This window comes from Amia ocellicauda, chromosome 13 (assembly GCF_036373705.1).
Source record: "Amia ocellicauda isolate fAmiCal2 chromosome 13, fAmiCal2.hap1, whole genome shotgun sequence".
NCBI lineage: Eukaryota > Metazoa > Chordata > Actinopteri > Amiiformes > Amiidae > Amia > Amia ocellicauda.
Genome location: NC_089862.1, coordinates 28627845 through 28645889, shown reverse-complemented (window position 1 = coordinate 28645889; position 18045 = coordinate 28627845). Strand labels below are relative to the sequence as shown.

The 18045-nt window shown below is 37.2% G+C and overlaps 1 protein-coding gene across 1 annotated transcript in view; it reads left to right on the top strand.

Moving 5' to 3' along the window:
* Positions 1–637: 637 nt before the first annotated feature.
* The window catches only part of b4galt1l (DP-Gal:betaGlcNAc beta 1,4- galactosyltransferase, polypeptide 1, like), a 20917-nt gene continuing 3509 nt past the window's right edge, over positions 638–18045 (top strand). Inside the window, exons 1-4 of the mRNA XM_066720455.1 lie at positions 638–1610; positions 5045–5280; positions 11973–12160; positions 15876–15998. Of these exons, the coding sequence (XP_066576552.1) occupies positions 1295–1610; positions 5045–5280; positions 11973–12160; positions 15876–15998 (863 nt within the window). The 5' untranslated portion in view covers positions 638–1294. The remainder of the gene's footprint in view (positions 1611–5044; positions 5281–11972; positions 12161–15875; positions 15999–18045) is intronic.

Sequence of the window (18045 nt, the reverse complement as noted above, 5' to 3'; positions counted from 1 at the left end):
TGTGAATATGGTGTTAATATGTGATTTAGTATTACACACCATTTACATTGTCCATAGCTGCTTTGGGAAGAAAACGGATTAACGGGAAAAAACACAGGGAGGACATGCAGACTGCACTAAAACAGTACACAACATTGGGTATTAGTTACTTTCCAAAACACCTGCAGAAAACATTGCAAACTGCACATTTTTGTTCCTTGTTAAAAGCTCAGGTTGAAAACTTCCATCCGAAGCCAAACATACAATTCATCAGAGAAACGTTGGAAGTTACGCTCCCCCAGATGACATTAAACAGTTTAATTTTTGTAGGTTATTTTAAAGCAGTGATAGTCGAAGTCGTTTAATGAAGGATAATATACAACGTTTATGCTATTCAGTTATTATTATTCAATTTCTTGGCAGACAGACACCCTTATCCGGCGTGACTTACAATTGTTACATTATTACAATATATAATCGATTCCAGCAGCCAATAGCAGGGCGGGAAGCAGAGCCAATCGTAATTCAATTCTCCACGACCAATCAGGATGGAGGGATGTCTGAGCGCTGGCAGAGACCCTTCATTGCGGGTCCCAGACACCCCGATTGCGGTGTCACCCGATACACTTCCGTGGGGCCGCGTTGGTGCTGCGCTCCGTTCCGTCCTGCCTGCACCCGGAAAACGCTCATCACAGCCAAACAAGGACATAGTTTACGCAGTTTAGGCAGCTATTATCTAATTACAGCAATTTTCGTAGTTAAGTAAATATTCATTATCTACAACCGGGAGGTATGTCATTTTTGCTTTTAAATGTATCTTGATCAGAAGACGGATAGACATACCAGGAGTGAAAAACTTCGTCTTCCTCTAACTAACTAACTAGAGGCTGATGATAAAACGAAATGATACATTTTCCGACTTTCTGTAACGTTATGAAGAATTCCTTTAAGCAACAGAAAGAATACGATTTAGGGAGAAATGTATCACATTCATTTAAAAAAAAAAGCAAAATAGCCTAAACATCGACTGATTGACATTCTGATTTTAATAATAACATTAAAAGAAATGCGCATGTCAGAGTTCTGAAGTTTGTTTTTTTTAAACATTGTTATTATCAATAAGACCGCAAGGGACTAAAACTTTAAAAGGACATTTTACATTTTTTCCTCCAACTTGAAGGGATCTTGAAGTTCACTTGCGAAAGTGGCGTGTCGAGCCCCGACGAAACCAATCCGCCTCGGAACGTTTAGAAGCTGCGCATCGATTTGTTAATTAATTAATTACCTTCGACATTATTAACTCGAGGTTCTCATAATGCCGGAAGCAAATCTTAATCTACCCGGCGCTTCTCTGCAGAAAACATGCACATGTGTTGTGCTTTTGTGCGCTCTTCACATCTCGGTCATGGTGCTGTACTATTTCAATACTTTCGATATGATCCGTAACTCCTTTGCCCAGAATCAGCAGCAACAGAGTCACGACTCTTTACTGATCATCCCCCCTTCCGAGGCGCCCCCCAGAAACAGGGAAATAATAACGACCGACAGGGAAATCAAATCTATCCAAATAACTGTGCAGCCGACCAAGGACAATGAACTTGAGATGTGTCCGGAAAGATCCCCAATGCTAGGTGAGTACATGTCCATACACTCATTATTATTGGTAATGATATACTGTACAGTTGAATATCTGCATAGTAGGGTGGAAGATGTGAAACTGATGCAACACTTACGAAAAACAAAACTTGTTGTCGGAATAGAATTGACCAAAATGTGCTTTTATTAATCATACTATGTCATCTATTGCAATCTACTATACATGCTTATGTGGAAAGTGCCCAGCCGCCTGGAGGTCATGAGCAGGCAGTCCGAGGTCTCAAATACTGGCTTTGACTTGGCAGCTGAGTGGGATTTGGAAGAGAGACGCATGATTAGTCCAATTAAGTAATTAGAATGAAACCCAGATACAAATGCCACAATCTGGCACTGAAGATGCCTGTTCCTGCTCCAGGGGATGATAGCGGATATGGGTAGACACAAATAATTGTCCAGCATAAGAATCTAAATTGAATTTTAATAGGTGGGTAGTAGATGATTTGTATGGGAGGGGTGAGGCAGGTAAAGTAGTAGATGGTGTAGAGAGTATTATATATAAAGTATGTGAGGCTGAATAGAGTAGGTTGTTACGAAAGGGTGCTATAAAAAAATGATTGTTTTGCAATAATATGGCGGTTTTCTTTTTCATATTATACATACTGTTAGTGTACAATTCATAAAACTAAAAAAGTACATTCATTATACCTAACTATCTAAACATTCTCTTGGGTTTTAACAAGAAACAGATGTTATTAAGAGCCATAGGTAACAACTGTGAATGCATTAAAATCACATTTTCGCAAATGTGACGTGCAGGTCCAGTAGATCTTTTTGGACTGAATCTCATAGACTTAATGTAGTTACTATACAGGCTGCTGCATATTTGTTTAGTAAGGGAGGTTTCCATCACAACCATTTATAGTTGCACAATGAGTGTGTATCTTTTTGTTTCTGCTCTGCCCAGGTGCGGTCAGCCCTACCTTTTAATCAAAACAAAGGTATAATAAACTGTTTGACTTGACATAACATTGAATAACTAGTATGTACAAATGAAAGAGTTCTCATTAAAAAATAATGTGGATGTGATTTGATTGGCAACACTTCACATTTACTATGTACACTTGAAATGTTCCACAAAAAAAGTGGAATATAAAGACACTTAATGGGGTTTGGGCCACCACATGCGGTCAGTATGGCCTGTATGTGTGGTATAGAGTCTGCCGGTGTCTGGAATTCTGGCGGAGGGATGCGGCACCATTTTTCCATGAGCAAGTGAATCAACAACTGTCATCCTCCCGGCAGGAAAGAAATACTGCGACGTGGTGAAGTTGATCACTCAGTACCATTAAGTAGCGATTAGCATTGAGGTTGCTTTCTAAGTGAGTGCACTTAAACCATGCCAGGAAAATGTGTCCCACAACATTATGGGACCACCAGAACCCTTCACTGTTGGAACCAAATACTCGGGGCCCTAGAGTTATTTACGTTGGCAGCACACATGCACTTGTCTGTTTGTCACGTGGAGATTAATCTGACTATATCACATTTCTCTGCTGCTCAGTAGTCCATTGCTTGTGCTCCTTGCACCACTGGACTCGTTACAATTAAACTATGGTATCCGGCTCTGTGGAGTTCTCGGCAGACTGTTCTTGATAAAACCGACTGCTCACGCCCCAGGTTGAAATTTGTAGACAATTGATCTGCATTTACTAGCCTGTTTTGCCTTTTATCTGCAATTAATGCAATAATATTTGTATACATGACCTAAGCATGCCGGGATGTTATTTGCTTAATTAATACATGAGCCACACCTATGTGGAAGCCCTTACATGGTGTCCCTCACTTTACCCAAGTGTTTGCATTTTTTGACCAATACCTCTACAGGTAAGGTCATGCAAATTCCAGTAGTAGCCTATGTGAACTGACTGGTTCTTCTCTTCACTATTTCCAGTTGCCAGGTTTAGGTGTATCTGATATGCAGCTGAATCTTTCCCAAACCGGTCTTTCCCCGGAGAACTCTGCTCTATTTTGTCTCTGTATGTCTCTGATGCCCTATATCTAATTACATAATATTGTTATCATAGTCTGAACAATAGTGGTATCATATTTTCATGAGGCTGAAGAAACTTGTTTCCTATGTGACTTCCTTCTCTCCTGAATAATTCATAATCTTTCGACACATTTATGTTTTCCTCCAATTCTTTTCAAGAGCAAAACGAAACTAAGGAAAATGATTAACAAAACAGTTCTGTTGTGAAATTAAAGTAGAAATTCATAATATACCTGGGAGATCAGTCTGTTTATTTATTTTTTTAATTGAAGGATATAATTTGTATTAGATGTAGGCCCTAGATGTCTTTTAATACATTATGCTATCCCTAATTGATTTCAAAGTAACTCTGCTTGTCTTACTTTAGCCAGGTTATTTGCAACATGAGTAATGCAAGTTTGTGATGTCTCCCCCACACATTTGATTGTTTTAGCTTGATTCGCCATTGAAGGGCTGAATGAAAAGTTGCTTGTTCCAGGCTAGTTTCAGCAGTCCTTAATTTACTTTGCTTTTTTTTGTGAGTTTTATGGAGGATGTTTTCTATGTTTCAGCTGACAATTGAGTAGTTCAAGATATATTGACTAAATAGTTCCAACAGATATACAATAGAAGAATTTTTTTACTGGCATACATTTACAATCTACAATTTTTTGGCCCGAATTGAACCCAGCTGTGATGCCACTTAAGTAACTTAAGACAGGCATAGACCCAAAGAGACTTTCTCATGTATGTGGTGTCAGATCAACACTTTTTTTTTTTCCCCTAGACAAACAGAAATATTGGATTTAAAGTTTGAAAGAAAATTTCAGGAGCTGAAACCTATGGCCCCTAACTGACCATAGATTATATGATCAGATCAAATTTGTGATGCCACTGGGGACTTCCTCCCATAATTGCCATGTGCCTGAATTCAACATAAAAAATAAAAAAAACATTAAGCCCAACTAGAAATTTCCAGGCTGTGAATTTGAGCTTGTGCTTTCAGCTCAGGCTCTTATTGGATTAGCCAAAACTGCAGCCATTGTCTCGAGATTAAGGGTTCTTGAATAATTGTGTTGCTATATTACTAACCTTATTCTACTTTTAAACTGGGGATACCCATAGGTTGTGAAAAGATACCTGACATTTTGTGAGTGGCGAGAAACTGAGCAGGCTGGATAACCGTGAATCATGCTGTGCAAAGCTAGCGTGAGCTTTAAATACATTTCAGTTCCCTGTTCCCATTTCTGGTCTGCAGTTTGAACAGATTTCTAATAATAATAATGATTATGATTGATTTATTATGATTTAAATATTATTATAATAAAGCTTGGTGTTGCATTAAGAGTTCTAAAAATAACCTGATGAAAGAGAAAAGTTTGCCTGAGTTCTAAACCATTCTTGTTAGGTTCACAAGATCTTTTTCTTCCTTCACCACAGTGGGTCCCCTAAGAATAGAGTTTTCCCAGCTGGTGAGCTTAGATCTTGTCAAGTCTGAGAATCCAGCACTAAAGGAAGGGGGTCGTTATACTCCAAAGGACTGCAAAGCCCAGCAGAAAGTGGCCATCATCATTCCCTTCCGCAATCGGGAAGAGCACTTGAAATTCTGGCTTTACTACCTCCATCCCATTCTACAGCGGCAACAGCTTGATTACGGGGTGTATGTAATAAACCAGGTAAGAATCTGGATTGCCTCATTCATTACAATTGACACAAAGTAACATGAATGTATCAGAAGCAGGTTTCCCAGTCCTGTTTCCCTGAAATGTGGGGATGTGACTGAAAGCCTTCGACACTGTGCTCAGATTGCACCAGTTTTATCCTTTATAGAACAGCAACCAATTCATCCCATAGCCTTTGTTAATAAAAAAAAACAAAAAAAAAAAACAGAGTAATCAAATCAAGAGATGTTCTAGTCACTAAACTGATTTCCCAGAATGGAAAAGTAGCTTATTTTTCATAAACTGGTGCAAAACTGGCACAGTGCTTTTACACTTTAATTTTGGTTTCAGCTTGTAACCTCTCATCATTCTCTGTCATACTTGAAAAACAAAATTGACACCACTTGCAAGGGGGTTGTCTCTCGTTGCTGCAAAGAGTTACGTTTGGCTGGGTTGTACAAATTACAGATTTCCAGCAAAACAGGTGAAGGATTGTGAAAGAATTACCTAATTGCTGAGCCAGAATACTCTGCTCCCAGAATATTCTGTTTGTTGTTAAAGCGAAGTCTTAATATTTAACAAGTGAGCAAATAAATCTGGAAGCCCTTTTATTTTGATTTCTTCCCGAAAAAAAACCTTTTTAAACACTGCAAGCTTTCTGTCAAACAAGTAAATGTGAAATCCATTGAAAGAAAAGATTATGGGCCATTCCAGGACACCTTGTTTCTATACTTCTACTCATACAGTTATCTGGCAACGCATGAGAATCCCATTGCAGACAGGAAAAGGAACTTCAACATACATAGGGAAAACAAATATTTAACACTCAGAGGCTTGATAAGGTTGAGATTCATAATCTGAATTATTTTATTATATGTAATAAACAGTATAAATGAACAGTAAAGTGGATAAATATCATGTTATAGTTGGATCCTTAACTAGCACAAGTGGTTACGGGACAGACGGAATTAGTTACAATTGCAGTTTAATGTCTGTAGAAACTGTGCTATGAAATTTTAAGCAGACTTTGTGAAACAGTTTCCATTTAAAGGAAAACCAACTGGTACTGCGTGAACTTGGAGAATCTTCAAACTGTTGTGGAGAACCTGGCAAAATAATTCTAGTGATATCTGAAGTGGTGCTGTTTGCAAGGGCCTGATTTGACACACTTGGAAGGAAAACTTAAAATGTAGGCTAATTGTCTCATTGTCTAGCCTGTTCCACCATGTTGCATCACCCCATGGTTTTCACAAATGAAAAACAGAAAGGTGGGGGCTTGCTGAGGGATGCAGGAAATTGCTTAATAATGTTTTGTGGTTTTAAGGCTTGTATGCTATCTGTTGTATTCAAAGAGTACTGATAGATTAGCTGCGATTGTTGTAGATTCTGTGCGTATCTTTTTCTTTATCATCTTAAAATACATTACATTACATAAATTACATTACGTTAATGTTCTCAGATTCTCTCCTGACTTGTTTGTACCTGTCCTTGATTTTTATAGCTACACAAATGCATTCACTGTAAGGGTTGTCTTTGTTGACTGTTAGTTCCAGCTGATTCTGGATTTATAGTCCACATTTTTATTTTTCTTTCTTTTAGGAAACAAACTTTTATATTAATTGAATGATTTGCAAATAATGTCTTATGCTTTTATCTTGGATGATTTGCATGTTGTTTTTTCACAGATTACATGCTAGTTAAATTATTACCACAATAAGTTTTGAAAAAAACATTTTGATCATTACTACCTGTAGGTGTAAACAGGAATGTGTGGTAGTGAACCGGTGCAATGTACACAGTGCAGCAAGCTTGGTTAGAATTCGCTTTTGACATGTCCATCTCAACTCGGAGAAACTAAAGAAAACGAATGTCATGCAAAATCACATCAAAAGAGTTCAAGATACAGTAAGAACAGGAATAAATGGTGCAGCTACGAGTTTAGTTTGAAAAGTAGTAGACCATCTTAAGGTCATGTATGGGGGTTGGAGACCCAGATAGTGGTCTTATAAGTTTGCCATCTTGCTAAACTGAGTTGTTATATTTGATTTATATTTAAAAAAAATTATGTGTGGGATCTTGTGCTAGCAATGTGTGGGCATTTGTCAATTTTATTGCCACACCACTCACCTTGGAGGAATGTCAGGTCTGAGCAGTTTTAGAACCGTTTGTTCTTTAACTGTATTTGATCTTTTTCATGCAAAATGACTAGCAAGATTGGGACCAAAATTGCCAGCAACAGGATGTGTTGAAAAATACCCAGGTGTGCTTTCACTTCTGATTTATCTCTGTTTTAAATTCCTGCAGTTATTCAAAGTCACAATTTAGGTTAAACCTGTTTTAGTCTGTTTATTTTTACTAATAGGCTGAATGGTTGTATCAGGTCTTTAAAAAAAATAAAAATGAAGTACCTTAGTGATCTTTGAACAAATGTGTCCATTGAATACTTCAGGTTCATAACAAATCCTCTGCAAAATATGAATGAATCACAAAACTCATTTTGCAGCTGAAATGATTTGTAAAAGTTGCATACCTGACTGGAACACTAGCTATTATTGTCTGTATCACTAAGCAGTGCAGATACAACTGTTTCTGACAACAATATGGCCTAGGTACAGAAATGGTATGCTGTAGTTGGCTTTGTCATTTCTCACAGATTGTCATGAGAATAGAATGAATTTCCTCTCGTAAATCAATTTGAACGTAGCCCATATAAATATTGTTCAATCACCAAAAGTTGTTCTCAATCTCTCAAATATCCATCTATCAGTCTACATATGTAAATGACAGCTGTCCCTAACAGACTGGAGTCCAGGTTCTAAACATTACATAATAAAATAAATATTCTCAGACGATTAAGCTAAGTCAACTTGGATCCCAACAATCACTCCATCCTAGATTCTAGAATATGGCTATTGTTAAAAACACAAAACAATTGGAATGGTTTCTGGTAATCCACAGTGATCCGATTGTAAACGGGAATAACATTACTACAATGTGTAGGCAAACATTGCTCTTTCTGTTATTTCATTTAAATTGGATCCCAAGGCGTGATCGTTTTATGCCGGTGCTTTAGACAAATATTATCATTAGCATCATTACATTGTTTTTATACTGTCCTGCAGGCCAAATGGCTGGTTTCCGAGGCTTAACTTTTCATGCAATATCTAATTTCTTCTCACTGAGTAGCACTAGGACATTTGCACATTTTTCAGATGAAAGCTTTGTTAAAGATGCTTGTGTTTTTTCACGACAACCGCTGTCGAATGTTTTTTCCCTTTTTCTTTGGTTTTGTTTTGCTTTTCAATGGCTTAGTGTGGTGATGTATCCTAATGACTGAAGAACTGCATGGGCTTCTTTATTATGATTCTGCTCAATCTTTCTCTCTTTCTCTCCTGCCCCTGTTCTTCCCTAATGATCCTGCTTTCCTCCTTCCCTCGTGCGATCTGCTCCCCTTTACGTGTCAGTCTTGTCTGTAGCCAAGCGCATTCACTATGGGAAGAGCTGAGACGAGCGCATCGTCATCTCGGGCCTGTCGTGGGGTCCATGGGCTGCCCAGTCTCACTGGTAATGTGTGTTTATTCTTTCTTTGAAGGGATGTGCATTTTTGGAAGGTGTTTTATTTAATCTAACCCTTTCCTTTCTGCATTTTCTTCTCTTTTTGTGTTACATTTTTCTTGTTCTTGCGTCACAGATTCTATAGAGTAGGTATTTGTTAGTATAGTAATACAAATATTTTATATTTGTTACCAGTCAAACCCAAGCTGATCTGTTCAAAACTAAATAACTGTCCTTACATCTGTAAGCCATACTTTCTCTCATTATGCATTACAAACCAAACTAAACAAACTGTGTTCAATCTAAAATTCTTCTGGTGCAAGGTTATTGTTTCATTGGTTAAAATTGTATGGCCTAAAAAATAAGTAATTCCATTGTTAGTGATAAGATAAAAAAATTAAAAATCCCCCAAAATGTGTAAGCTATAGTCACAGTCATATATTCAAACCACACACACAAATAATCTTCTGATTCTTGTTTAACACCAACTGATGGGTTTTAAATTTAAATGAAATTCAAAACTCTGATTCGTGCTTTCACATATCTCTGTGTTCGAAATGGGTACAGTTACTTTGTGTGTGATTATAGACCTGTACTCTTGATTACACTACAATCAACAGTACTAAGCTGAGTGCTCATGTATTTTTGATGACGGTTACAAGATATTCTTTGATTGAAAGGGAGAGTTTGGAGGAAAAGTATTTGTTGTGTCCCACATATTGAATTAAAAAAGTCAGTCTTGATTTTATCCTAAAATGTATGTGAATTATACATTTTTGTTTAGAAGAGTATGTAACTATGGATGAAAAGCAACATATAATACTGCAGAATACTAAATTATGTACAATAAGAAAATGTAACTTTTTATTACTTTATTGATTTTATTATTAAGCCTTTTTAAATTGCTTGCACTTTGTCCCCTACATAACCTGACGTAGTTGCACTGCATAGGCACACAGTCGCTTTGGTTGCAGAGCCATTCACCCTGCCAGGCCACTAAAGGTGGATGTCTTCATTGATGTGTTTCTGTAGGCGTTTGTTTTTCATGGAAGTGAAATACAAGTTTAACTGGTATTTCAGATTTGCTTGAAAAGGTACTGAAAGAGTGATCTCCATCCTCTTCATAATTTAATTGCTATGTTTCTCTGAGTTGTTTACACACTTCCTCAACGCCCCCTTGCAAGGTTTGGGGTTTTACACCTTATGTTATAATTGAACAAAAACAAATTGACATATGCAGTGGACACAACTGACTCTCTATAGTCTTAGCAAAGCAAGAACCTTTATTGCTCACCCTGGTTTTTCCAATACTTTCACTGCCTGAAAAAACATAATGTGAATAATTATTAACTGTGCTAACAATTGAATACAGGAAAAGCCCATTTCTCAACAGACCATAAGTATCCATCAGTCCACATGGGCCTCTCCCACTTACTGTTCTTGGTCTGAGCTCTCCAGTCATGCTGAAACTAGACTTTGCTGTGATTGTGCCTGAGGGATACACAAACATCCTGGTAGTTTTTTGTCAAACACATTATTTGTTTTTCCACATAACTAATTTGCTTCATGTATGGATGACTGAGGAGTCTCTGTCATTGCTCAGACTTCAGAATATTTTCCACATCCTTTAATGTGAACAGACCAGACCCTGTGTCTGTGTGTCCCCTTAGAATTTGGTTTGATCTGTTAATTGTGTTGAGACTAGTAACAAAACCTCTGATTCATCAAGATTTAGGAGATTTTGAATAATTTGAGGCCATTTTAATCACTCAAAGGCACTCTGCTAAGGTTCATACATTACCTTCAGGTATCACAGTAAGATACCTTTACAGTTCATCAGCATAACAGAGTTTACTAGATTCATGAATGGCACCAAGCAGATGAGAGAACAAACAGGTCCGACTCCTAGGGGACATCTCAAGTCACAAGTGATAATGCCAAAACAAAGCCCTCTAAAGATCACATTCCCCATTAGTTTGAAATAAAACCAGTTCAGGATAGTTTTAGACATGCAAAACCATATTGTTTTGAGGTTTATCAGCTACTCAGTATGAAATATAATGCTCAACCACAAATCTGTTCTCTGTAGAGAACAAGTGTGTCCTGTTTTTGAGATTTAAAAAATGATTCTACCTCTGCTGCAAATTGTTCAGGTATTTATTTATACCTACTTATTTACCTATATATTAAAATAGTTTTAACGTGTGTGTGTGTATATATATATATATATATATATATATATAATATATATATAAATATTTATTTCAAGCATAAAGAACTATATAATTGCACTGTATAATATTTCCCGTCCAAACATCACTGAGATGATGATAAAGCATGTGTAATATTTGTTTATTATCTGTGTTTTCAGTCTCCTGATACCACTCATGCAGATACTTCCACCAAAGTTGACTATGAATTCAGTGTTCAGCAGTCTTACAATGCTTTGTTTTCAAATGCTTCGTTCTTGGTTCCATTTATACTCTATATTTACGTTGTTTTCTTGAATATCTGACTTGGTGTGTGCATTATTCTGTGTTTTGTGTGTTCTGTTGTTCCTAGGTTACTTACATTTTTAAAAAATGATTGCATCATAAACAAGCCTAAGAGGTCCATATTTGAAATAAACTAAATGTGTGGAATTACAAGGGTCTTTCAAAAACAAAAGATCATTGTTCTCTCTGCTGCTTTGTGGAGCATTAATTGGCTAAATCTGTATACTTTATCAATAAGCTTTAATTGTTTTTTAAAATTTGTTTTAATTCTACAACTGGACACAAATAGCTAGTGATCTTGTCCAATAAGCAGGATTTATTTTCACCTTAAATAGACCGTCATGTTCGGTTTGTATATAACTATTAGTAAGGTATTATAAGCAGAAAACCTAAAAGTTTGCTGGGATCCAAAAGTGAGATGTGTAAACAACTTCTAATAATTTTTTCACAGGATAAACCCTGTCCTGCATAATTGGTATTCGGGTCAGAAAATAATGTCTCCAGAATGTCTCCAGAAACACCAAAGTGGAAGGGACATGCATTTAATTTTCCTGTAGTTTCTTAAAGTTGTAGAATGAACTGGAGGGTGAAGCGTACGTGCAAGGAAGTGAAGTTTAAACTTTTCTCTCAACCCCTTCCCATTATCTTTATATGCAGGATGGAGAGGAGACTTTCAACCGGGCCAAATTGCTGAATATTGGCTATGCCGAAGCACTGAAGGAATACGATTACGAGTGCTTTGTATTTAGTGATGTGGACTTGATCCCTATGGATGACCGGAACATCTACAAGTGCTACAGCCAACCTAGACATCTAGCCGTGTCAATGGATAAGTTTGGCTTCAGGTGAGAAATACAAATTAAGCTCTGTACATACATGACACAAAATCTCTTCCCAGTACCTCTTCCCTCTTTTAAACTAACATAACTTTGACATTTTTCCCGTGTGTTGGTACTTAACAGAGTACTTAGCAGTGGATATGATCATTATTCCTGCACTGCATGTGCAGATACTGCTGTAGTCACAGTGTGCAGGTTACTTACAGCTCAGTGGAAAGTCACAAAATCTGTGCATTGTATTACATTTGAATGCAATTATGCTTTGAGTTTCCTTTGCTTTGGCTCACTATGCTGACGGTTGACTGAGTAAAAATATCTCTACACTTCCTCAGGAAGTTTGCAAAGCATGTGGTTTTAGCAAGTAATTACACTATTATCACCACTTATCTAGGTGAATTGAACTGAGTGAATGTGTTACACTAAATGTTATTAAATGACATTATTTTATTACAATGTACATGTATCGCATCCATAAATGTTCATGCATAACTTTTTCAGTGCCTGTGCATGTTTGAATAAGTGTGGTTTTGATACTTTATTAATTAATTTCAGTATTTAGTCCAAGGCACCACAGTTGCCTGAGTATGAGAGGAGTCAATGTACATGGTTTTCATCTGTGAAACATATGAACTAGGTGTGTATTTGTGGGATACATATTAAATGATAGCGCTCCACCACCTTTCATTTAGGCTGTCAGCAGTCTCTCGGGATCCATTTTGTTAACTGGATCACACGGTTAAAACGGTCTCATTCACACCTGTGACCACTTTGGAGTTGGAACAGTCAGCATGCTAGTCTTCTTTATTCTTCTCTGAATAATTCAGTGAAGAACAATAACATACATGGGGCCCAGGGAGCCCGACTTTGTTGTTGATGTCCTTTGGTGTCTGTTTTCAATACTAGTAAGATTACTAAGGCTGTGTTCACAAAATATATCAATTTTGCATTTTATTTTCACTTTTCTTTTAAAACCTTTATGTGCACGTTTGTGGTTTTCTGTTCAGTCTCCTGTTTGTGTTGACTGGCCATATGTACTGTACCAGATGTTCAGATGCTCTATAAGAGGTTAAGTCTGAGATATAACCGAGACTCCTTGGTTGAAAGGTGTTAGGATAAGCAAACAAAACTTTGATTTCTCTCCTGTCCGGTTCTGTCTTCGCAGATGGGCTAAAAAAGTAATGATCAACACAGGTGTCTAGTAACAAACATGTTTATGAATCTAAATATAAGCTTTTGTCAATGTGTAAAAATGAAAAAGATGAAACTAGCACTGGACAAATATGATTCTCTCAAGCTAACTACATGGTTATTATGCCCCAATGGGATGTTGGTAAGAATAAACAAATACAGGTGCAACATTTAAAAGTGAAGTGTGTGGTTAAATAGTGTAATTAAACGAGCACTGTGGGATTTCAGGTTTCTCTTTGGACAACCTGTTACAGAAGAACATTCACAGGAGATGCTTATGTCAGAGACTTGTGGGCAGTGTGTGTGTGTGTGTGCCCTCCCTTCACTCCCACAGTTTATCAGACACAGCTTAAACGAGGCTACTATTTGATTTCACAGTTCAAGTCTGATTAGATAGTGAAACCAGTCGTTTTCAAGGGCAGACAAAGAGTTGGTAACTGCCAAAAGTTGTTAATTTAAAGCCCTTAATTGCATTATCCTTTTTTAAATCGATTCACTCTTGTTGCTAATCAGAATTGGGCAATACTGCACTGTCAGAGTTTAACTCAAGGGTTAATTTTAAGGCACAAAGTTTACAGACGTGGGAAGGGTTGGGGTTCTGTTGGAAAAGGCACACCATTGAAGACTTCAGACTTCCTGAGTAATGTTTTATGGAGCAATTGTGAAGCCAGGGCAGCCAGTGACTGCAAGCTACGAATGTATAACTTTCTGCCAAAGTACAGCTTACATTCAATTTAATTTATTCTTAGAATGATTTTAAGGGGCTTTTACAGATGACTTGGATGGATTTTTTTCATATAATTCTCTCCATACTTCCCTTTGGCAGTAGTTGTGTTACAAATAATACTAGAATTTCTGGAATGGCCTTATTGACCATTGATGGGTTTTAAATTTTATTTACTCTGCCTGTGTGACCACTTCAGAGTTCTAGGCATGGACACAACTCCAGGTGTCCTACTGCCAGAAAGGATACTCTTGTGTTACAAAGTGACATGATGCCCTTTGGAACTATGCACTAAAATCTGAAAAACATAACCTTTAGATGTTCGGTGGGGTAATACAGCTTCTGGTTAAATTCCCATATAAGTAGTGCTCTCATGGGCAAAGCACATAATCACTGTCTCCACTGCAAGATTTAGATAAAACCCAGTATGTAGGCCTTGCGAAAGTTTGTTTTAACCAGTGTGTGTTCGGTTCATGTATTTGCATAAATAGGATCGCCATGACAATACAGAGCAGCTAATGAATACAAGAGCGTTGAGGAGGCCATTTGGTTGTTCTTTTGCTGACCTGGTTTTTAAAAGGTAATCATTCCCAGAATTCCATGTAACCGTTTCTAGAAGGCACTTTGAATCTGACTTTCCAGGTTCTTTCAAGAAATGGCTGAATTAAATTCTGGGATTGATTTAAAAACACAAACTGAAAGGCCTGCTATTAAGTGTTCTGTATTATGCCAGGTGCTCTATTTTTCTAATGACAAGGAAGAAGGTCTGCAGGGAAGTGCTTTGTGTGTTGTGGAAAATTCCTAACAGCTCCAGTGAAATGCTGAATAGTGCAGGTGGTCTTTGTTTCTTTTCTTCTTCTAGTCTATATTAGCTTTAGATACTCCAGTACAGAAGGAAGATTGAGCTCACAACCCATTTTATGGTATTTACCAACTGTGTGTGAACCCTGAAGAAGGAACACGGGAACACAAGTATAAAATTGGCACTTTGCAGGACACAGTTGATGTTGCTTTACATTGGCCTGTCTCTCAATATTGGCTAAGCTGGTAATAGATTACTGGTGATTTTCTAAAGTCCTTATAGAAATGACTGTGCTGAAAGTATTGCATCAATTACCCACAAGCCATTAAATCCGTATTGATGGATCCAACAGCCTTCTCTTCAGGATGTCCTTTATGGGTTTGTCTTCCTTTATGAAAAAATAAATATGAAGTGCTGCTTCAAAGCTGTTTATAAGTCATGATATGTTTTCAGATTTCAACATTCGGAGTTACATCCGTGACTGGTACACAAGTCTGAACAGTCCCCACAATGTCCACCAAACTTTCAACAATAGATCTGGCTCCAACATTTTCAAACTTGACTATTAATAATAAATAATAAATAAATATTCCATTGAGAAATCACAGTCATTATTTCAGCACAACATTGTACTGATTTTTGCACTACCCACCAGGTGTATATATAAGGGGTAAACTACAGGATATCCGTGTAACTAGGTTGCTAAATATTTGCTTCCTTACCAGAGAATGGGTGTGTTAGAAATCCTGTAAATTTACCGTGACATATCAAACATATCATGCAGTATTTTACTGGAAGGAATACAGTAATGTACTTGCAAACTTAGAGTGATTAGTTTACAGTGTGATGGGTACCTGTTGATTGAAATATCTTTCGTGATGTTCCAGATTTTCCCCCCACTGAATTGTTTGCCCTGGATTATTTTTGAACACTTTCTCATTGCAAAATATTTTTTTCCTTTCAACAGACCTGGTGATGTCTTAAAATGATGCAATTCTCTTCCTCAGGTTACCCTATAATCAGTATTTTGGAGGCGTGTCATCATTGAGCAAGGAGCAGTTTTTGAAAATCAATGGCTTCCCCAACAACTACTGGGGCTGGGGTGGAGAAGATGACGATATTTATAACAGGTACTTTTCTCATGAATCACTCTGAGTTACAGATGGAGATTTATAAGACATCTGGTACAGCCAGCAGAAAACTAGCCTACAGGATGCTTTGGCCACAGTAGGATTTATCCAAATTTGAGTGAAATTCCCATACTGTGAATCCACATATCTGAGTGGATAGTGGGTCGACCCAGGTCAAAAGTGATTGATGTCAGGCGGTGATTTGCCATGGATCAACCTGGGCTGAGTGAAGGGAAATGCAAAATGGTGTTTGTAAGCCAAGACAAAAATAAGGTTTTTAGTCAACCTCCGGCAATGCATCTTTATTAAAAACATTCACAGGGACGCACTTCATAGAGACTCTTGCTACCTGCTTCAGAACAGCTCTTTCTCAGTTTTCTTCAATTGTAATTTTTTTTTTAATATAGACTATAATTAATATAAAATGGAGAAGACTTGCTTAAATGTTTGGAAGCTAATGCTCGTGTCAGTGTAAAATAGGATATTCTCAGACTTTATCTGATATAACATTGTTTTTTATAATCAAGAAAAATTATAAATGTAGATATAAATAATTAAAAATATGCAGAAAAGCAGATGGCAGTGTTTTGTGCTGCAATACATTTTAACATAATTAAACTTCTCCCCGTGGACACATCCTGAAACGTTCCATCATCTGGGACTGTGGATCTGACACTCTTGTTCAAGTTGCAGTGTGAAACCGCTAAGCCGATGTTTTTGACCTCGAAGCCCTTTCAGCTGGCAAATTGTCAGTATAGTGTGCTATGATAGTTTGCTACTACTGCTCTCTCACATTTAACAAAAAATGAAATGCATTCATGATCTTAAACAATGTCTGTGGTACAATGAAAGATTGATCGGTATATAGACGGATGGATAAATATTATTTTAAGTAATTTAATATTGTTCAGTGCACTACAGGTATGAGAGCACACAGGCCATATATACTTGATCCTAATAGATAGTATATAATGATGCCTTATTTTCTCTTTGTGCTGGATAGAGCCTTTTTTATTAAGTCTCACAGAAGATGTAAACTTTCACCTTTGTACAATACAAACAAAAGCATGAGTCTTTTGAGTGGCTTATCAATAACGTAGTGTGCCATTTAAAGCAGTCTGATGTTGAATGCTTGTCACCACTGTTTATTTATTAAAAAAAAAAAAAAAAAAAAAAAAGTCCCAGTAGAAGTGTCACAAGTTTTCCCTACCGTGTGAAAATTCTGAAATGTTTATTGCAGATATCCGTGCAGAAAAATATTAGTATTGTTGACCTTCAACTAGAACAGGAAGGAAGGAAATGCCTGAATCTATACTGGTGTTTTGCAGTGTCATTGTCATGATGCACATGCAAAAAAATACAAATGACTTCACTCTGAGAAGCTTTATTCCAGGGAGCAGCTCTTAAAAAGCATTATATAGGCTGCTAATGCTCAGTTCACACTTCTGTTTGTTGTGGATTTTTTTTGTGCAAAAACAAACCAAACCAATATGTTACAGACTTTTAAAAATACATTTATTTAGATCTCTTGATGATTTGTTCTGGTTGTTCTGCAATTCTTTCCTAGTTTTTATTTTAATTAGAATCTGCTATTATGCTTCTTTTTTCCCCCACTTCTGGGAAACTAATTTTGGCTCATCGCTATGACCAAAAGAGTCACATAGACCTCATATGCATCCTGCAAAAACCAGCTACTTGCACTTATTTCACACAGCGAGTGCACAACGGCCAGATATGGCATTTTGTGGATGATTAATGCAACTCTCACTGAGAACACAGAGGAGCTCACAGGTGCATAGTAAATAGTAATAGTAAACCACAGCAGAGTAACTCTGACTCGGCAAGGTGCGTCCTGTCCCTTAGAGATCCTTGTCATGTCAATCTTTAGCTTTCAGACCCATTATTGAGACTAAGGTCTGCCGTGACCGCAGTGTGGACAGGGTCACTGCTTAGAGTCTCATCCAAAGCTGCGTTCATTTCATATTTATATAAATGTTAAACTGGCATATGGAGTATTTTATTTAAAAGTACTTTACAAAAGTTGAAA